The sequence below is a fragment of the Tupaia chinensis genome, unplaced genomic scaffold (genome assembly GCF_000334495.1).
Source record: "Tupaia chinensis unplaced genomic scaffold, TupChi_1.0 Scaffold000197_1, whole genome shotgun sequence".
Taxonomy (NCBI): Eukaryota; Metazoa; Chordata; class Mammalia; order Scandentia; family Tupaiidae; genus Tupaia; species Tupaia belangeri.
This window is the reverse complement of record NW_006159672.1, coordinates 3425502-3447603: the sequence shown is the minus strand read 5'-3', so window position 1 is coordinate 3447603 and position 22102 is coordinate 3425502. Positions and strand designations below refer to the sequence as shown.

The following is a 22102-nucleotide window of genomic DNA, read 5'->3' as shown; positions in this document are numbered from 1 at the left end:
AGTCACTGTTGATAGTAATGAACAAATGTTTCAATCTTCTTTTTTTTTTTTTGAGAGAGAGATTTTTGCTACAAGGCACATGTGCTTGCTGGAGAGACAGAGAAAGAGAGAGAGAATGTGAGAAATCACCCTCAGGGGGGATGGCCATGTCTCAATTTCTTCTCCTCCATTCGCCTCTCAGGATCTTGGGCACTCATGCACACATGCCTGGTGTGAATTTAAAGTTGCCAGGTCCAGGACTTAAACTGTGCTCAACTTTGTGGGAGACAAGTGACATAACCATTATGCAATCTGCTGGTCCCACGTTTCAAATCAGTTTATAAGACAATTTGGCAAAGTCTACTAATATTTGAAATGTCCCTGCTGTTTGGTCCACTAGCTGCCTCCTAAACATTGATTCTGCGCTTAGATTTATGCCTGGAGGGCCAGTTAGGTGGCATGGTGGTTAAGGTAACTGGATTCCACATGGCTGAGCTTGTGGCTTGAGTCTTGGATCCAACAGCTTGAGAAACATACCAGGCACGTATACATATATGCCTAAAAATCACTAGAAGAGAATGGAAGAGAAGGGATTGTGATGTGATCATCCCCCCTTGGGAGTGCTTCCTCACTTTCTCTGGCAAGCACTTGCACCTTATAGCAAACAAACAAAAAGCCCAGAGCTTCTTTCTTTTTCTTTTTCTTTTCTTTTCTTTTCTTTTCTTTTTTTTTTTTTTTTTTTTTTTGAGAGGCTTTTCGCTATAGGGCGCGTGTGCTCGCCAGACAGACAGAGAGAGACATACAGACAGAAAGCAAGAAATCACCCCCCAGGGGGATGGCCATGCTACAATCCCTTCTCCTCCATTCTCCTCTCAGGATCTTGGGCACACACGCACATGCACCCGGCGTGAGTTTTAAGCCACCGGGTCCAGGACATGAACCGCGGTTGACTACATGGGAGTCCAGTGACATAGTCATTACGCTAACTGCTGGTTCCCCAGAAGTTCTTTCTGAGCCTTCTTCCCTAAACCTACTTAAGGGACCAATATCTTCTTCCCCTTTTGGGGTTGAGCTGGTGACATCCGTCAGCATCTTTAAAGATTTAAGTTTATGGGCTCAGCTGCTGTTGCACATAGGTAGTGCCACCACTTAGGAGCCGAAGGCTACATGGGGGCCCTGGGTTCGGTTCTTGGCCCAGCCTGAATATACTGGGTATGTTTGTAATCCTGACTAATTGGGATCCTGGGCAGGAGGATTGCAGCACAGTGAGGCCCTATTAAAAAATGCCTATCCCGTTCTTTCCCTTTCTTTTTCTCTCATAAAAGAAAAAAAAAAAAAGATTTACATTTGTGGAAACCTGTACTCAGGAAACAGATCATCAGTATTTAGATGTTTGTTGCTTTTCATTCTATCTTAAACACAGCTTTTCTAAGGTGAGATGTCAATTCAGGAGCCTGGTCTCCTCAAACGTAGAACAAATATCACTGAATGTGCCTTTTGGTGAAGGGAAGAAGTTATACCATTAGGATGGTGCAACTCCTCCCACCCATCTGTTGAAGCTTTGCAGGGATCTGTGGCTGGTTGTGGGGTCCTCACTAAGACCTATGCACTCCTTTGCGTGCTGCTCAGGAGTGCTCTCCTAAGCTAGGAGGCCAGTGCAGTTTCCAAAGATTCCATGACCCTTGGTATCCCTCTTACTTGGTCTTTGGCCCACAGCTGTGTTCTTTTTCCATTTTAGTCTCTTGAAAAAGGTACTTTGTTATCTGGAGGCATGCAGTACGATGTGTAGAATCACTCAAGTATTACTGTGATTTTATTCCAAGACTAATGAAGTTGAAACTAATACTCCTCCATAAACCATATGATCTACTTCTGTGTTGTTTTGAATAGGCTTGATGTGACCTTCACCATGGAAGTTCTACAGACTTACACTAGCCTTGCATGGCAGGCTGGGTTTCAGGCTGCTTTGTCTTAGTGCAGGTACAGATGGATGTTATAGCATGGTCCCAGAAACTCTGGACTGTGTGGCAGTAAGATCACTGGAACAGGGTTGCCATTAGCCCATTAAGGACTACGATCTTGGGACCATGGGCCCCTGGCTTCCCGGAGCTGGCAGTCAAATTCCCCAGCATTTCCTTAAAGAGGAGGTACCAACTCCTTGTGTTTCCTATTGATAAGTGCATTCTTGTGGTCACCCCATAAAAAGGGACAGTGGCAGAGGACAGGGCCCTCTCTTATAGCACCCTCATAGTCTAAGATACCTAGAGATTGGAGCTTCTAGACTCTGCCTCTGATCCCAAAGCCAGCTTCCTCAGGCAAGCCTGTTTATTATTGGTAGACTAAACAGTTCAACCCTGGCCAATATGGGTGGGCATCATCCAGTTCACTGAGGGCCTGATGAGAGCAAAAAGCAGAAAAGGGAAAATTTACTCTCTGCTTAGGATGGAACATAAATTTCTCCTGCCCTTAGACATTGGTGCTCCTGGCTTTTTGGCATTTGTACTCAGACTGGGACTTCCATCATTGGCTATCCCAGTTCTCAGGCCTTAGGGCTTGGATAAACCAGTTACACCACTGACTTTCCTGGGACCTCCAGCTTACAGATGGCAGATTGTGGGACTTCTCAGCCTCCAGAATCATGAAAGCCAACCCCTCATAATGAATCTCTTTCTGTATCTCTCTCTATATATCCTATTGTTTCTGTTGCTTTGAAGAAATCTAACACATGAGGTCACCCTGATGGGTCAGAACAGCTCTGGGCTGGGCTTACACCATCATTCCTGGCTGTTAGGGTGAACAACCATCTTGGTTTGCTTGAGACAGCATTTCTTAGGTCACAGTGCTTTCAGTGCTAACACCAGAACACCCCAGACAAATGCAGATGAGTTGATCACACTATACAGCATCTCCCAAGACCCTCCTGTAGTACTCCCTGCCAGAGCCTGCCAGTTTATCACTACTTTTTGGGTTTCTATCTCTTCTTCTTCCCTCTTTAGCCTACCAGAAAAGAGCATAAACAATTGCTGCTTAATGTTGTGCTCTGTGTTGCATGTGACTTAAACTTAGAGAGATTCAAATACTTACACTAGCCTTGCATGGCAGGCTGTAAGCAAGGGGTCAGGCTGTAGTCAAGGCCTTCAGATAATAAGATGGAGCCCGGTCCCAGGTTCATTAGCCAGGCAGTTCAAGGCCAAGGCAGGCATCAGACATTGCTCAGCTGTGGTGGAGGTGGGAAGGGGGCTTGGGCAGCTATCCGGCACTCACCAGGCAGCCGGACAGGGTCCACGCTTCCCTGTCAGCTCTGCAATGCCTTTGCATCCCATTATTTAAAATGAGCAAACACTAATTAAGAAAATAATCCTTCCCAGGCTGCAAGTCTGTATCCAGAGGCAAGGCCTGGAGGGAAATGTTAACACAGACTTATAAAGACCTTCACATGAGACTGTGGGGACCACCCTGATCCAGTGGTTACTGAGACAGATGCTCCTGGATGGAATAAAACAAGTAAGGGGCTGCAACAGGAACTGCAGGGCTGCAGATGGTCCTTCCTAGACAATGACTTGTTATTCTCTAATTAAAGTCTTTCTCAGCTGCAAACAACATGCAACTGAAGATTCCTCATAAACAAATGAGAAGATCTGAACTGGAAGCTTCAGTCAGCCTCTGGACCCCTCTCTCAGGGCCACCTGTCACTAGCTGGCCTGGGACCCGTGGGACCCACATCTCTCTCTGCACCTGTACCTGTCTGTGGTGCATGTTTCTCCCTGTCATGACCAAATTAAAGGCAACATCGTGGGTAGGAAGCAATTGTGGAGGGTGGAAGTTTCTGGCCAGGCAAATAAATTGGATTTAAGTATATTACAGTCATAATCTTTTTCTGCCTCTCTCCAGACGGTCTCTGTACATGGAAAAATGAGAATGTATTCGCAGACAAAGCTTGACCTGAGGGAGAAGCCTGCCGGAATCTGGATTTTCAATAACATAAGACAATAAAGCTTAGACTTCTAACCTGCCGCAATATGGTAAAAGTATAAAGAGCTTAGCTGCTAATAAAAGGGAAGGGTCTTCCCCTCATATTTGAAGATCCAGACCCCCCAGAAGGACACTTCATAAAGATCATAATGGGTTAGCCGGGATCACGCAGACACGAGGCCCCTTGTTGACCGATTGTCTGACAGTTGTCACCTATGGGTCTGATATTAATAAGTCCCGTGTTGATTTCCTTGGGGTATTTTTGTCCCTGTAATTGCACATCTTCCTGTTGTGACTCTACCCTCGGCTACGTGTTGAGCTACAGTTACCCAATGGCAAGATGCACATGTACCGCTGTTCCCTTTCCGGGATATGCACACCTTACAAATGGCATTTCCCTCCACAGATGACTGGACAGGCGGGGGCCCGGGCATGTTCTATGGACAAAGTACAAAGCCAGCTCCCTCTCCTCTGGAGGCTGAGGTCCCCAATTCTCTCACAACAAGGAGAGCTGGTGAAACGCAGGGTTGTGAGTGATGCTTCTCTAAATTTGTTTGCTTATCAAATACTGCATCGAGGGATTAATGGGTTGCCAAGCTGCTCTCCAGATAGTGTAATTGAGGTAAATAATTGGATGAATACGACTGGGGGAACGTAGCAGTGCTGAGTTAAAAACGATCTTTGACATGTAAGATGCCACTGAACCAGCAGCCTGGCTGTATCCAGCTTATCCCCTCCCATGGGCAGAAGGCATTGGTCGGTGCCTCAGACAGAGCCTGAAGAAATGTCTAGCCCCCTATTGGACAATACGGAAACTGCCTTGACTGTTGTTTTTCATTTTCCTATGACGGGAGTTATTGAGGTTTTGAAATACTAGAGTTCAAGACCCCACATGGGCTCCTGGCCAGACAGGCCTGGCATGGGAGGTGGGCACCTAACTGTGTCACTCACTAGTTCTGTGACTGCATCTTCCTGAGTCTGATTCCTCATCAGAAAATAGGAGAAAGAGAGAAGTTGCTATAAACTAAATTATGTCCCCGTTAAATTCATATGTTAAAGCACCTTGGTTTTGGACTTCTGACCTCCAGAAGTGTGACAAAGTACAATTTTATTGGCTAAGCCACCCAGCCTGTGGCACTTTGTAATGGAAGCCAGAGCAAACTAATGTAGGCAGGTTTGCTCACAGATCCTCTGCCCTCCGACTAAGACAGTTGGCCCTTTATTCCTCAGCCTCTTCTGAAGGTTTTTCTGTCACTAAGTCCCCTGATCACAGGCCTTCCAGCTTCAGGACAGGCAAATAAAACTCTTGAGTGTTAGAGACAAACATATAGGTATGGCTGTGTTAAGTCCTTCTGGACTTAGCCTCTTGCAAACAAAAACTAAAAATTCTGGACAAAAAGAAAAAACAGAAACAGCTGTGGTGGCATGCTGGTTACGACACTGCTGCTCCTCAGGCTCACACCACATGGGAGGTCTGGGTTTGATTCCCAGCCCACCCTAAAAGCCAGACATGCTGGTGCATACCTATAGTTCCAGCTACTCAGGAGGCTGAGGCGGGACTGTGACAGAACAAGGTTCTATCTTGAGAGAAGAAATGAAAGAAGAAAGAAAAAGAAAGAAAGAAACCCTTTTCAAGTCTCTGACTGACCTTTGAACCATGCATGCTTTAGGGCAGACTTAAAGCAATTTAAGGATAAAAGATCTGAACTATGATTTGAATTGATACTAAGGAGACTGAATTTGCAGTGTAAGACCAACATGTTAACTGTCTGAGAAAATTCAAAAGTAAACATTCTTTTCAAGATTAAGAAAAATCTAGAATTGCCACATTTCCAATATTCAGGATACAATCTAAAATCCTTTGATATTTGAAGAACCAGGAAAATGTGACCTAGTTTCAAGAGACAAGTCAAGCAACTGAGAATGATCTTGAGATACCCAAGAGGTTGAAAGTAGAAGGCAAGGATTTTAGAGAAGATATTATAACTATAGTCAATGAAGTAAATAAAAATATGCTGTTAGTGAAAGAAAGAAAAAATAACCATTAAAAAATAGAAACTAAAAATAAGAAACAAATGTAATTGCTAGAACTGAAAAAGCATAATATCTAAAAATAAAGATTTACTGGATTTGGCTCAATAGAATGGAGATAATACTTGAGAGCCAGTAAATTTGAATATACATAAATATTAATTATATAATCTGAAGAAGAGAGAGAAGAATGTTGAAAAATAATGAACAGAGCCCTGGGAATATGTGGGGCAATATCAAAAGGTATAACATAATATGTAATTTGAATTACAAAAGTAAAGGAGATAGAGAATGGAGCAGAATAAGTATTGAAAGATATCGTGGCCCCTGCTCCCCAAATTCCAAAGCTTACTATTCGTAAAGTTCAGTAAACGTCCAATGAGGTGATATAAAGAAATCCATGGACATGCCATCATAACCAAACTACTGAAAACCCAAAGAAAGAGGAAATACTTAAAGCACCCAGAGAAAAACTAGACACATGAAGGAATATGATTTTAATGACTTCTCATCCAAACTATGGAAACAAGAAAACAGTGGAACAGTGTCTTTAAATTTTTGAAAGAAAACCCTGCTAACCTAGAATTCTGTAATGAAGAACAATATCCTTCCAGGATGAAGACAAAATAAAAATATTTTCAGATAAAATAAAACTTAGCAAATCTGTTGTTATTTATAAGAAACACTGAAAGAAGTTCTTTAAAGGGAAATGATAGCAGTTGAAAATTTGGATTTTTAAAAAAAGAAAGTAATGAGCAGTATCAAAATGGGAAAGATGTGGATAAATATTCAAAAACTTGAATTCTTAATTTCCTTAAAATGCACAATACTATTCAAAGAAAAAAAAATACTGTCTTGGAAGGGTTATTATGTATGTGGATGTAATACATAATGACAACTATAGCACAAAGAAATGGAATGAAGGACATACTAATTCTAACTAAGCTGAGAAGTTAAGGGTATACATTATGTCTGTTTAAATACCTAATACACTAATATGTAATATAATGGAGTATAATACAAAAATTAATGACAATGGAATTTTTAAAATATGTCTAAGAAAAGAACACAAAAAATGTGAAACACAAAACAGAGGGGAGAAACAAAAAATGAATAATTTAGCATGCCCACATTTATGTTAAATGTTAGTGAACTAATCACTGTTATCAAAAGGCAGAGATTGTTGGAATAGGTTATTTAAAATAAGACTCATGTCTCACAACATTAGGATGGCAACTGTCCAAAAAATTAAAAAGTTGAGAAAATAGTGGGTGTTGGCGAGGATGTGGAGAAATTGGAACCCTTTGGTGGGAATGGAAAATGTTGTAGCCACTGGGGGCTGCAGGCGGAGTGGTGGTTAAGGTGCTGTCCTCCCGCATGGTTGGCTGCAGTTTGAGTCCCAGAACTGGCAGCATGTTTTTAGAAGCATTATTCACAGTAGCCAAAAGTGAACACAACTCACATACTCATCGACGGATGAATGGATGAAGAAAATGTGGTACACATACAATGGGATATTATTTAACCTTAATGAGGAAGGAAATTCTGGTACAATATGGATAAATTTTGAGGACATTACCCTAGGTAAAATAAACAAGTCACAAAAAAACAAATACTATATGATTCCACCTATATGAGATATCTGGATTAGTCAACACGTAGAAATAGAAAGTAGAACGGTGGTTGTCAGTGACTGGGAACAGAGAGAAATAGGGTGTTGCTGTTAATGGGTACAAAGTTTTAGTCTCGCAAGATTCTGGAGATTGGTTACACCACACCTACATACAATTAACACTGCTGAACTTTGCACTTAAAAATGGTGAAGGTGGGTAATGTGCTGCTACTCATCAGATTGAGGCCACAAGGAAGACCCAGATTCTGTTCCTGGTCCACCCTAAAATGTAGACATTGTGGTGAGTGCCTGTAGTCCCAGCTAAACTCAGAAAGCTGAGGTAGGAGGATTATGATGTATGAGACCCTACCTAACCAAAAAAAAAGAGAAAAAAAGACTAAGATTCAAATTTTCTTATATGTATTTCACCACAATTAGAACTAAACATTTTTTAAAAGAAAGACCCAGCTGTGATAGTTATTTTAAGTATATTACTTTAACTAGGAAAACTCAGATAGGTGGAGCACAGTTGGAAAGAGACATACCATTTAACCAGTAAGCTCAAGACAACTGCTAAATTAATATCAGCTAAAATAGACTTCAAGACAGAGAGCATTAAAAGAGATAAAGAGGAACACTTTATAATGATAAAAGAGTCAATTCATCAGGAAGACATAACAGTCATAAATATGTATGTACCTAATAAAAGAGGAAATAGACAATTCTACAATCTTAGAGATTTTAACAGCCATCTCTCAGCAATTAATAGAACAAATTGAGAGAAATTCAGTTACAACATAGGTGATATGAAAACATTATCGGGGACCAGCAGTTAGCGTAATGGCTATGTCACTGGACTCCCACGTAGTCAACCGTGGTTCGCATCCTGGACCCGGTGGCTTAAAACTCATGCTGGGCACATGTGCGTGCATGCCCAAAATCCCGAGAGGAGAATGGAGGAGAAGGGATTGCAGCGTGACCATCCCCTCTGGGGGGTGATTTCTCGCTTTCTGTCTCTCTGTCTCTCTCTGTCTGTCTGGCAAGCGCACATGCCCTATGGCAAAAACCTCTCAAAAAAATGATCAATAACCTTGATGTAATTGTAATTTATACTATATCCTTTAACTTCCACGTACATGTTCTTTTCAAGTACACACATTATATTTTGTAAGACAGACCACCATGTGTTGGGCCATGTAACAAGTCTAAATAAATTTAAAGGATTTAAATAATGCAGATGTACTTTGACAAAAATAGAATTAAGCTAGAAATCCATAACAAGAACCAGGAAACCCTCATGGTAAACAGAATGCTGTCCCTCTACCCAAGATAGCCCTGGAGCCTGTGATCGTGTTACTTTACATGGCAAAGGAGAATTAAGTTGCTGGTAGAATTAAATCTGCTAATCAGCTGATCTTAAGATAGAAATATTGGGACCAGAAGACAGCATAATGGTTATGTCAGTGGACTCCCATGTAGTCAACTCTGGTTTGAGTTCCATACCCGCTGACTTAAAACTCACACCAGGCACAGGTTGTTCATGCATCCCAAAATCCTGAGAGGAGAACGAAGGAGAAGAAATTGTGATGTGGCCAGTCACCTGGAGGGTGATTTCTCACTTTCTGTCTCTCTCTGTCTCTCTAACGAATGCACACTCCCTATAGCAAAAATCTCTCTAAAAAATAAATAAATAAAGATAGAAATATTGTCTTGGATTATCTGGGTGAGTGCAATGTAATCACAAAGGTCCATTGAAGTGGAAGAGGGGAGGGGCCAGCAGGTGGCAATGGTAGTTAAGGCACTGGACTCCCACATGGCCAACCATGGTTCCAGTGCTGGACCCGGAGGCTTGAAAATTATGCTGGGCACCTATATGTCCATGCCCCAAATCTCGAGAGGAGAATGGAGGAGAAGGGAATTGGGGCATGGCCATCCTCCCAGGAAGTGATTTCTCAGTTTTTCTCTCTCTGTCTCTGGTGAGTGTATGTCCCCTACTGGGAAATCCTGGGGAGGAGGAGGGAGTGAAAGAGGGAAAAGATGAGGCATGTGAAAAGATCTCCACTGGCCATCACTGGTTTTGAGTGTGGAGAATGAGGTTACAAACCAAGGAACACAGGCAGCTGCTGAAAGCCAGAAAAGGATATGGATTCTCTCTTGAATCTCCATAAAGGAATGCAACCTACTGACATCTCAATTTTAGCCTATTGAATCCCATATTGGGCTTCTGATTTATGGAACTATAAAATAATAAGTAAGCTTTGTACTGTTGTAAACCACTACATTTGTTATCATTCCTTACGGCAGCAATAACAAAATTTGCACAGCCCCCAATTTCAATTTACTAGGGTTAGTCCAATAGTTAGACATTATTAAAATAAAAATTAAGAAAGTTAAAAAATAAAGAAGTCTGTCTTGGAGGAGAGCTACCTCAGTTTCCCTGTGCTCCTCTTCCCTGGCTCTGGGGTGGGTTTGAATGGCAATGTCCAAAGTTTCCAGTTGGTGGACAAGCAAGAGGACACTATCCTGACATCCTGCATACGTGGTTGGATAGTGTCCATCCAAAAGTCTATGTCCACTTGGAGGCTCAGAATGTGAGCTTATTGGAAATAAGGTATCTCTGCACATGTAATGAAGGACCAAGATAAGATATACCAGACTAGGACGGACTGTAAAGCCAATGAAAGTGTCATTATAAGACACAGAAAAAGGCTTACAGAGACACAGTGGAGAAAGGGATATGGCAATGGAAACAGAAGTTTGAGTGGTGCATCTACAAGCTAAGGGGTGCTGAGAATTGCTGGCAGCCACAGAAGCTTGGAAAGAGGGATAGGAGGGTTTTCCCTCAGGGCCTTCAGAAGGAACCAGCCCTACCTACACCTTGAGTTCAGATTTTCAGCCTCTATAACTAAGAGAGAATACATTCTATTGGTTTAAGTCAACCAGTGGGTGGCAGTGTCATGGCAGCTCCAGGAAACTGATATCCCAAGAGTGTTGGTCTTCTGAACTTTTACAACCAGAAGCAAATGCCCCAGGACTCCAGGGAGAACCAGGACAAAGGACCAGCAGTCAAGAGAGGGCACAGGAAGTCAGACGTGCTTCCTTCTTCTGCTTATATGAGCTCATTCTGCCCCAGAGAGGTTCCTGAGGCTCAAGTGGTCTCCCTACAACCTTAGTAGTAGCCCTGACCAAGCAGCTGGCCTAACCCTCTGTCCCCATCTTCTCCTTGGGTGCTGGCCCAGGCCCTGAGACCTGCTCTGCCTGGGATGTGGGTGGGAATGTAGTTTGTCATCCCATCAGGCTCAGAAGTCCCCTGGCTGGCCTATGGAGGTGCAGGGGTAAGGGTGTGGGGTGGAGTGTAGGGTAAGGACACAGGCTTCTCCAACCCATCATCAGGCCCATTGTCATGGGTTGTCTTCCATGTTTGCCCTTCCTAGGGAGAATCTCTACAGTGGGCAGGGGAAAGACAATGAGATGAGCAGAGGACCCCAAGGGCAGTCTGGGTGGCAGGTTTCTGGTTGGGAGAAGTTGGTACATTTCTCTGGCATGAAGTCTGATCCAGTGAGGTGGGCACGGGTGCAGGTACATTTCTATTCAAATGAAGCTCTTTAGGAGCCAGTGAGTGTGGTAGGCAGCAGATCAGTGGACATTTTTCCTTGCTCAGAATACCCCAAGGGCCTATGGGCAGCGGGCATGTACACATTCCCCATGCAGTACTCCTCAGAGCAAAGAAGTCCTTGACAATAGAGGTTAACAGGAGGACTGTGAGGCTGGCCGCCTCTTGTCCGATGTGCACAGGCCTGTGCTCCCTAGAGTACATTGGCTGTAGATTCTGCTATGGGCATGTGTTCCAATTTAGGGTCCAGATACTCATATGGCCAAAAGGCGGCAGACATGGGGAAGTCCTCATACCCTTGTTTTCAGAGTGCAGGATCTTGGCTGGAGGAGGCAAGAAACCCTGAGGCCCTTGGGCACTCAGTCCTGGTTCATGAGGCCACTCAGTGTTGCAGGTCACTCCCCAGCCCTCTTAGTTGGTCATCCATCCAGACCAACGGGCCTGTTTCTCACTGTATGGTTCCATTCTGCTAGCTGCCAGTTCCCTGCTCTTTTTATGTAGTCTGATATGCACAGAGAGGTTTTCATTGCCTAATACAGTGCCCAAATTACCTGCTCTACTTCTCCCTGCACCAGCCAGCACTAGAGCTCTGATCCAAAGCTAAACACTGAGATCGTTTATACAGATTCTCGAGGGCTGTGAAGGGAAAACATTTCAAATTAGGGGGAACATCCTGGTAATTGGGAACACTTAGAATCCCCAGCCTCACCAATACAACCATTTCTAAATGCATTTCATAGAGAGAGAAAAAATTACTCTCCATGAACATCCTTTGAAATTGCCCGGCAGAGAATACTCTGGAAGGCCACGTGGATGTGTCCCAAATCTTTTGGAAGGAGGATTTGAAGAGCTCTGAGGCTGGAGCCCTCTGTTTTGTATCATATACATGGTGTGAAACCAGGAGAGATGTTGATGAAAACTAGACAGTGGTACCAGTGTCCGGCCCACCAAGGCATTGCCGTGCATTCCCATTCCCACTGGCCATTCCACTGTCGATGTGCAACCAGTGCGGCTGACTCGACGAAAATGTGCCAGAGGATGTGAGTGCCTGAAACCACATCCCTGGAAATGTGAAAGATTAATTCTCACGACCTTGTGGGTAGCTTCCAAAAGTGTTCATGGGGACCACATACCTGTGAACATACATTTAAAAACATACCCATCTTGAAATATGGCAGAGTGTCAATCAATGAATCAATCACAATGTAGGATTTTAAGGACAAATGAACAAGATCCAGGAGGCTTGTAGTAGTAGTCTGCTAAGGCTGACTTAAAATACTACAGACTAGAGGGGTAAACTACAGGGAAAAAAGTGAATTAAATTTCCTTCTTTTTTCAATGAGTGAAAAACAGTCAGAGAGAAAGAAAGAGACACCCCCAATAGGGTCCTCACACCATATCTACATCCAGCTCCATCCAGCTCACAATCACGGGCACGTCTGTCTTTAAGGGCCACTGAGCTCCTAGAAATGTAAGAGTGAGCCAGACCTCTGATCACAAGACCCAAAGACATGAATGCTGTAGGTCTCTCCCGTTACCCCCCCTTCTCACTTTCCTTGGCATACGGGCCATTGTCTTCCTTCATTCTTACTACAATTTGGCTTTTCCATGTAACTGTCAACATCCCCCAAATGGGAACTCAGCAGACAAAGAGAGCCAGATTCCCTGCTCCAAATCCAGAAACCTCAGAATAGCACCTCATTGATTAGGTGCCCTCCAATCAGCAGAGGCTATCTGGGGACAAGGAGCCCTCCAGGGGCTGGTGAGGAACTGGGCAGATAAACCCATGGAAGACTACTTCATGCTGCCATTACACAATTGCCATTTGGCTCCCTGATGGCATTTGGAAGCCATGAGGCTAATGCTTGTCATTTGAAACTAATTCCCTTTTCAGGACTGGGCCAGTGCCTTGTCTGGAGCTAAAATCAACCTTGGGAGCCATTTGGCTAACACCAGCTTGTGTTTACAAGTGAGAGATGCTGCAGTGTTGAGTCCATTGGCTCCTCCTGGGTCCTTGAGATCACAATGACCAGGGAAGCAGGGAGTAAAGATTGTCTTTAGATTCCAGAAGCTGTGCCTTTGGAGGACCTTTTCTGTTTATCTGGCCAGCTTACCAACAATTATCCCCACTCCCTGGATTAAGAATTCCAAAGCCATGAGCAGACAGTGAGCATGGAAGACGACCTCATGCCTACAAGTTTTTCAGTGTAGGTGAACAAGCTAACAATTAAAAGAAGAGAGAGAAAAATAAAGAGGGGAGGAAAGATGAAGGGAGGAGGGGACCAATATAGAGTGCTGGGGCCAGCAAATGTGGAGAAGTGTTGTCTCAAGAGTTAATGAGGGACCAGTAGTTAGCGTAATGGCTATGTCGCTGGACTCCCACGAAGTCGACCGCGGTTTGCGTCCTGGACCCGGTGGCTTAAAACTCACGCCGGGCGCATGTGTGCGTGCCCAAGATCCCGAGAGGAGAATGGAGGAGAAGGGATTGCAGTGTGACCATCCCCCCTGGGGGGTGATTTCTCGCTTTCTGTCTGGCAAGCGCACGCGCCCTATAGTGAAAACCTCTCCAAAAAAAAAAAAAGAAATGAGTTAATGAGAGCTGAGAGGAATCTCTTCCTCAGAGATACTGTAAAAGCTGCCCAGTGTCCTTTAGTGGAGGCCAGAGATCAAAACTGTGGCCCTGGTCACTGAATACAATCCAGCTTTGTTTACTGGTGGGCATCTCCTCTTTCTAAGGCTTATAAAGCACTTAGTGATTGTTTGACAAAAAAAAATATATGGCCTCTTGGTCATTCTCCCCAGTAATGAATTTGCTCTATGGCTATGGAATTTATGCTTAATATTTTTTGAGAGGTTTTTACTCTAGGGCTCGTGCACTTGCCAGAAAGACAGAGAGAGACAGAGAGATAGAAGATGAGAAATCACCCCTCAGGGGGGATGGCCACGCCACAATTCCTTCTCCTCCATTCTCTTCTCAGGATCTTGGGCATGCACGCACACACATGCCTGTCGTGAGTTTAAGCCACTGGGTCCAGGACTCAAATCGTGGTCGACTACATGGGAGTCCAGTGACATAGCCATTATGCCAACTGCTGGTTCCTATGCTTAATATTTTATACATACTCAAAATCCTCTTATTTCAGTGCTAAATTATAGCAGATCTCTTTGAGGACATTTTAACAAAAACTAAAGTCCACCCATGTGATACCAATAATACATGTGACTTAAGTGAGGTGATAAAGTATTAGCTATGACAAAATCTACCAAGCTCACTTCAGGCAGCTTTGGGCTATAAGATGGTACATTTTTCAAAAATCACTAAAAGGCAACAAAATATTCATCTAGGATAGATAACAAGTGAATATAGACTTGTGAGTATTGGACCAATGTAAAACACATTTCTTTTTTTTTTTTTTTTTTTGAGAGGTTTTTTCTTATAGGGCGCGTACGCTCGCCAGACAGAGAGAGACACAGAGACAGAAAGCGAGAAATCACCCCCCAGGGGGGATGGCCACGCCGTAATCTCTTCTCCTCCATTCTCCTCTTGGGATCTTGGGCACACATGCACACGCACGCACCCGGCATGAGTTTTAAGCCACCGGGTCTGGGACGCGAACCGTGGTCGACTACATGGGAGTCCAGCTACATAGCCATTACACTAACTGCTCGTCCCTAAAACACATTTCTTACCATAGGTTGTGGTTGGCTATTTATTTATTTATTTATTTATTTATTTATTTTAAAAGGTTAGCGAGTGCTGTGTATTATTAATACTCTCAGTGAAAAATCTCAGTCTTTTGCAATGACACTGGAACAAATGACTTGGAGACCTCAGTGGGCCAGAGGCTGAGCCATATGCTTCCTCTGAAGCCCATCCTAGAGGTCAGCCCTGTTTATACCACCTTGAGGTTCACACAGGAAAGAAGGGAGAGGGAAGATAGCACAGCAGCTGTGGGTGCAGCTAGAGTCAAGCAAATGCCTTCTGTGTGGTTGGTCAGGTAGATTTTACCACCCAACTGCCTTTGCTACTTGACTTCCACTTCATCCTACCTTTGGCTAGAAGGAAGATGCAATAGAGACCTTACAGGATCTCAGCTCACAAATTATCTCCTAGGCCATGCATTATGCTGTTTGTTCTCTAAGTAGTTCAAGAGCTCTTCATTGAACACCTACCACAGCAAAATATGGGCAGCACTTGAGGAAACGAAAATGTCATCAGATGTGGGGAGAGCCAAGAATCCCAGAGAAACAGCCAATTCTGGAATATTCAGCTGGGCATAGAGAATAAGGTGTGGCATTACGGGGCTGAAGGCACCACAGTGAGATGAGATAATCCCCAGAGAGATGCTCAGGTAAAAGCCCCACTGTGAAAAGGTAGAAGAAGAACACCCAATGAATTAACCAGCCAACCAATAGGCTACCAAATGGTATCTGATGCCCCATGTGCCCTGCTTCCCCAGGTACCCCTGGTTTTAGCACAGATTCCATACAAATTGTTCTGAGTATCTGCAGTTAAAAGAGAAGGCTTCAAAACTGACCAGCTCTCTGTGTTCTCTTTACTTTGACAGTTCCCAAACAGGTTTAATGGGCTTACTCCCTAATGCTCCAGGGTGGCTGGTGGCCCTGCTGCCTACGAGTCCTCTCTGCAGATTGCTACTTGGCCTTGCAGGAGCTAACCCTACAGGCAGGCCACAGGTCTTGACCAGTGGTACACCCTTCCCTGCTCCATGCTGCAAGAGCTATGGGGACTTCAGGCCTGAGCACATTTAGGTTTACTATGGTGGTGAAACTTGACAGTCCTTTGAATTGGGCACCTAGTTTTTCTTTGGGGATGCATAAAACAAGCGCAGACTTATTTCCTGTTTCCCTTGGGTAATAGTAGCAATTCTTATCCCACCCCCTTGGCATCTTTCTTGTATGTCCATAGCCTGAATGTTGAGGCTTCAAGAACTGCCATGGCAGTCTCTGGTAGCTAGTGTTGAGCACACAGCTTTATAATGAGGTTGGAGTTTGGGGCTATGCATTTAATGAATTTTGTATTAAGATATAACACAGATGCTATCATTTGCATTTCACAGTGCTGTTTAGAACAGATGTTTAATACTTAATGAAGTGAATATTTAGATATGGCTATGCATTTGACACCTACCATTAAAGAAAAGAGCTTCAAATGCAGGGAAGTCCTCCTTAAGCAGTGGTTTTGGGGCTTTAAGCAGTGAAATTTCCAGATGGGCCGGAGGGAGGATCGATACTCTCAAAGGACAAGCAGTTCTGCACCTTAGTTCTCTTCATGAATGGCAGGCTTGTTATCTGAGCCTGGGGCAAAATGGCCTCCTGCTACTGTCCAGAGGGGCTCCTTAGGGGCCCCTGCAAGCTGCTCTCATCCCAACCGACCGCCAAAGCTGCTTCTGCCCAACACTACGACTTATTTGGAAGAAGCATTAGGTGAGTTTTCCTCTCTAACACAGATTGTTCTAGAAAGGTATCCCACCTCTTGCAGGCTGATTCACGAAGTTAAAGCCAAGTTATGAATATTCGACAGCTTTCTATATATTATGATGTATACTATGCTCCATGGAACACTATAGTGTGCTTATTATAGTTTATTTCATAAGTAGATGCACCTTAAGAACAATTTATTTGAATATTAATATCTCTTAAGGGAGACATCATCAGCCTGACTAGAAAACATTATTATGGTAAAGTCCTGGGAAAAATCTTGCATTGCAAGGCAACAAAATCAATATAAAAAAACCCACGTGGCATACTTGATAAAGGACATGAAGACCCATGCAGTTGCTGAGTTACTCTGGCTCACTCCAAAGAGCTGTTCATGGACAGGCCTGGCCTCACCCACCCCAGACAGAAAGAGCTCCTCAGGACCCCCCTCCCTAGGGGACCACTAGCTACCATGACTATAGCCCATAGAGGCGAAAGACAGCCAGGGTCCAGCCCCGTAGCAGGACAGACGCCACCTTTCTAGTGTGGGGGGAGAAAGAGCCTCATACTGCTGAGCAGCTGAGGGTTGGTCCCAGGGTTGGAGCCTGTGATGGGAGGCAGTATGTCCCACCAGGGGGTTAGAAAATGGCTTCTCATCCCATAAAACTAGAGTCCAGATGATCTGGGATAAGTCAAAATTTCACATTTTCCAGCCATGAGACCTTGGGTGAATTTCTCAATTGCTCCATCTCTGTGCCTCCATTTCCTTCTGCATACAACACGGATAGTACCATGCCTTGTGAGGATTCAGTGGGTTAATAATGGTGTAGTGTGGGGCCAGCGGGCAGTGTGCTGGTTGGGGCACTGGTCTCCCACATGACTGACTGTGGTTCAAGTCCTAGACCTGACGGCTTGAAAATTACACCAGGCACCTGTGAGTTAAGTGCCCAGAATCCCAGGAGGAGAATGGAGAAAGGATTGAAGCAGGGCAATCCCTCTGGAGGGTGACTTCTCACTTTTTTTTCTCACTGTCTCTCTCTGTTGAGCGTATGCACCCTATGGAAATCCCTTCCCCACCCCACCCCATAAAAATGGTGTGCTCAGAGCAGCAGCTGGTACAGAATAGGTCCCATAGAGATGTTTGCTATTGATGTTGCTGTTACTATTATTAAAAGCAACTGTATGTAGAGTTTTGGAAAAATTGTTTCTTCTCTCTAGGTTTCAGACATTTCACCTGCAAAACAGAGGGAATAATACTAGCACCGTCATAAAAAATAATAAATTTATTGATGTGTTGCAAAGCAAGCACCTGGCCCCAGACAGGGTTGAAAGTTGGGGCCCTGCACTGTTCTGTTCTCTGTGGACAAAGCTGCCTACCACCCACAGGGTTCCACCTCCTGCTCGCTGCCTGGGCTATAGGACTCTGTCTGGAAAGAGGCAGGCCAGCTGCAGCCCAGCTGAAAGCTCATTTGGAAAATGGAAATGTGTATCATAACCCCATTTGTCATGCGATCGTGTTCCTGACAGCTGCGTGGTACGATCCAAAGGAAAGATTTAGACCTAACGGGGAAAAATCAGTTAAAATTGACATATCCATTAGAAGATTTTAGAACTGAAAACATATTCTTCATAGAGTGTTAGGATGACTTCTTAGGTGATGCTAAATCAATATCTCATACTTTGGGTGAATTCATTATTTTGTTTTATGAGAACTGTCTGATTCCTAAATTCTCTTCTATTCTGCATTTTCAAACCGCCCTGGGAAAGCCACAGATGAATCTTTTAGACTCCAGTCATGGTTCCTACCTGAAACTCTCCAAAAAGATGGCAGGCAAGGTAAGGAAGGTTAGATGTTTTCAAATGTATCTGTCGTTGTTTCCAAACTCAAGTGCAGGGCTCCCATCTCAGATGCAGTTCCAGAGACCCAGTGCCTGCCTGACACCCGTCTGTCTCTTAGAGCTTTGGCTCCATTAAGGGCAGAGATCCCCTTCAGTTTCCTCCTATTTTTGGGGTCCTGCACTAATCTTGTCATTATTAAAATTGAGAGACTCAAAGTAGATGCTAACGGAAGAACGATGGTGCCTACCGAAAGAGAGGGGACACTTCTGACTGCTGTCCTGCTGACCGGCCAGGTTCTCCACATCTTCTGAAATGTGTGGAAGACTTACCGAGAGCCAATGGAGAGTCGATGGGCAGAGGGCTGGGGGCAGACTAGAAGAGAGGACAAAGTACAGAGCAGCCCCAAAGACCCATCTGCCTCCCGTTCATTCCCTGGCCTGGAGTCGCCCTGAACTTGGCCTGTGCACAACTAAAGCCCATGAGGGGAAAAGACAGAAAGTGTGTAATTTTTGTCTCTGAAGCAGTGTTTTCATTCACATCTGAGAACACACCACATAATAAGGAAATTATGAAGCTAGGTAAAAAAAAATATTCACAAGTATTTTGATAAGTATAAAATAATCCTCTGCAGGGAAGCAGCACCGGGCAGTGGCTGAGCCTGTGGCTTCTGGAATCAAGCTCTTGAGTTCAGCCGCTCAATGTATTCCGCCATTTGCAGAGGCAAGTGGCTTAGCCTTTGTGCATCTTTGTTTCTGCACTCTGAGGTGGCAACAGGATCCTTGCCACCTCCTAAGATGGCATTAGAGCACTTCTCAGTGTCAATGAATATCGGCTATTCTAATTTATTACTGCTGTTCAACCTACCTGGCAAGGAGAGCACAGTCTTCCTGGCAGTTAGCGGCTCAACATTTGTGGTAGGGCTGACCGAGCAGAAATCACCAGTGTCTGCAGGCCAGTGCTCCCTCCCTGGTACTGGAGCGCCAACTCGCCAATCCTCACCTCTAGTTCCCATACTCAGCCTGGGCTCCCATGGACATTCAACTACTTTCAGATAATGAATTTGGTTGGAGCTACACATCTCATAAGGAGCCCTTGGAGCTTGGTGTTTCTGTAAAACCACCCCAAATATGTCCAAGTGAAATGTACTCAAGAAAAAAAGAGAAAAAAAAATCAGGAAATCTTTGCTGTTATTTGAGGCTGTTAACCCCAAGGCAGCACCTTCCACATGGTGTATTTCACCAGCTTGGCTGTATTAGGTGAGGTTTGAGGAATGAGATAGAAGAAAGAAAGGAGCAAAAGACCCTTCATCAAATGGGTAGATTAGAAATAACTGCTCTCAGGATCAACAGATGGCATAAGATGGCATAATGGTTACATCAGGTCCCAGACCCATGACTTAAAACTCACGCTGGGTACGTGTGCGTGCATGCCCAAATCCCAAGAGGAGAATGGAGAAGGGATTGTGCCGTGACCATCCCCCTTGGAGAGTGATTTCTCACTTTCTGTCTCTATGTCTCTGTCTTTCCAGCAAGTGCACATGCTCTATAGCAAAATATCTCTCAAAAAGAAAAGAAAAGAAAAAGAAGAAATAACCGCCCTCAGAAAGACCTGTATGAATCTATAAACCCCTGGTATTGTGGCTTCTGGGTGTTGCTGTGTTTCTGAGCCTGGAAATCCTCATTGCCCGCAGGTAATTCAATACCTTCTGTGTTTGTTTCCTGTGGCTGCCAGGAACAACCACAAACTGAGTACATTTAAATTTGTTTTAAAACAATAGATACTTACTCTCTCACAGTTCTGGGGGCCAAGTGTTTGAAATCAAAGTGTCAGCAGGGCAGTGCTGCCTCTGGAAGCACTAGGGGAGGATCTCTCTGTGCCTCTTCCAGCTTCTGGTGATCCCAGGGGTTCCTTGGCTTGTGGCTGCATCTCTTTGACCTCTGCCTCTATCTTCACATTTCTGCTTTTACCTCTGTAGGTTTGTATGGAATCACGCCTGCATCCCTCTATGAGGATACCTGTAAGGACATTTAGGGCATCCACCAGGTTAAGTTCCTCCACTTAAGATGCTTTTATATTTTTTTAAAGAATTATTTTTTTAACTTTCTTTTTTTCTTCCTTTATTTTAATTTGACCAGAGAGGGACAGCGAGAGAGAGAGAGAGAGAAAGTGAGAAAGTAAGCCGCTAGGTCTGGGACTCAAATTGTGGTTGGTCATGTGGGAGTCCAGCTCCCTTAGCCACCATGCCACCTGCCAGCCCCCATTTTTCTTTTTAAATAATTATTTTATTTAACTTTATTCATTTCCATTATTTTATTTTATTTTTTAAAGTTGACCAGAGTGAGACAGAGAGAGAGAAAGAGAGAGAGAGAGAGAAAGCAAGCCGCCAGGTCTGAGACACGAACTACAGTTAGCCACATGAGAGTCCAGTTGCCTTAGCCCCCATGCCATCTGCTGGCCCCAAGATCCTTCATTTAACTACATCTCTTGTCATGGTTTTTAAAAGGTTTTTGCCATACGAAGTATGTGCTTGCCACAGAGACAGTGAGAGGGAAAGTGGGAAATCACCCACTCCCTCCCAGGGGTATGGCCATGCCACAACCCCTTTGTCTCCATTGTCCTCCTAGGATTTTGAGCACTCACACACTCACACAGTGTAATTTTCAAGTCACCAGATCTGGGCCTCAAACCACAGTCTGCCATGTGGGAATCCAAACCCTTAGCCACCATGTGACTTAAAGTAACAGACACTCGTTTGCCATATAAAGCCACATTCATAGATTCCAAAGATTAGGAAGTGGACACATCTCTGAGGGATACCTTTCTTTCTACTCATTACCTCTCAGGCACGGTGGGGATGAGATGAGATAGAGCCCCAGAGATGGTAGCCTTGTCCAACCCGTTGTGCCTCTAGCCAGAATAAAAACCATGGAACATTGGCTTCATCCAGGACAAGAAGCACCAACGTCTAATGAATTTCCATCACTGTATACTCAAGGCTGCTGTGCGTATGGAATCTCCAATGGGGCAGCAACATGGCGTGTGTGTGTTGGAGGTGGAGAGTGGGAGAAACAAACCCCTTTCTTATAACTGGGCCTTGGTGGTTGTGTTGGTCCTTCCTGGGAGTGGCCATCACTACCCTTCACGTCGCTCAATGCCACTTTCTTCAGTTCTGGCTCTGTCACCACAGTACCACCTTTTCCAGGCCTGCCCACACTCTGAAGCTCCCAACACCAACCTCCCTCGGCCATCCTGTAGATCTTCCTGATGATAAGAGGGACCTCCCAAAGGAGGATGCATGGATCTCCTGAACATCTCTTGCCTCTATTTTGGGCTGGATTTTAGGGCAGGTATTTTTCCTCAAACTCCAAAAGCAAGAACAACGTAGAACATTGAAATCCAGATCCCAACTGAGAAGGCAGAGTGACATCCACAAATCCATGGTGGTTCCAAATCCTGTCTTGTATTGCTCCTCCACAAGGTCCCCTCGTTACTCCACTTTGCCCACTTGGCTGTCATGCTTTCCTCAAAATCCAACTCTGAGGTGAGCACGTGGAAGTAAGGTTACAAATGCTTCGAAAGTACCTAACACTCATCCGAGAACAAGACCACCTTTGGAA

General features: G+C 44.3%; 2 protein-coding genes across 2 annotated transcripts in view; one reads left to right on the top strand and one right to left on the bottom strand.

Annotated features, from left to right (window-relative positions):
* The window catches only part of CUNH10orf143 (chromosome unknown C10orf143 homolog), an 83548-nt gene extending 79566 nt beyond the window's left edge, over positions 1-3982 (top strand). Inside the window, exon 6 of the transcript XR_003549163.1 lies at positions 3871-3982. The gene's annotated coding sequence lies outside the window, so the exon portion shown is untranslated. The remainder of the gene's footprint in view (positions 1-3870) is intronic.
* LOC102476997 (signal peptidase complex catalytic subunit SEC11A-like) overlaps positions 1-21733 on the bottom strand; it is a 34752-nt gene extending 13019 nt beyond the window's left edge. The window contains 2 exon segments of the mRNA XM_014587220.1: positions 18815-18954; positions 21560-21733. Coding sequence (XP_014442706.1) covers positions 18815-18954; positions 21560-21733 — 314 coding nt within the window.
* Between the last annotated feature and the right edge of the window lie 369 nt (positions 21734-22102).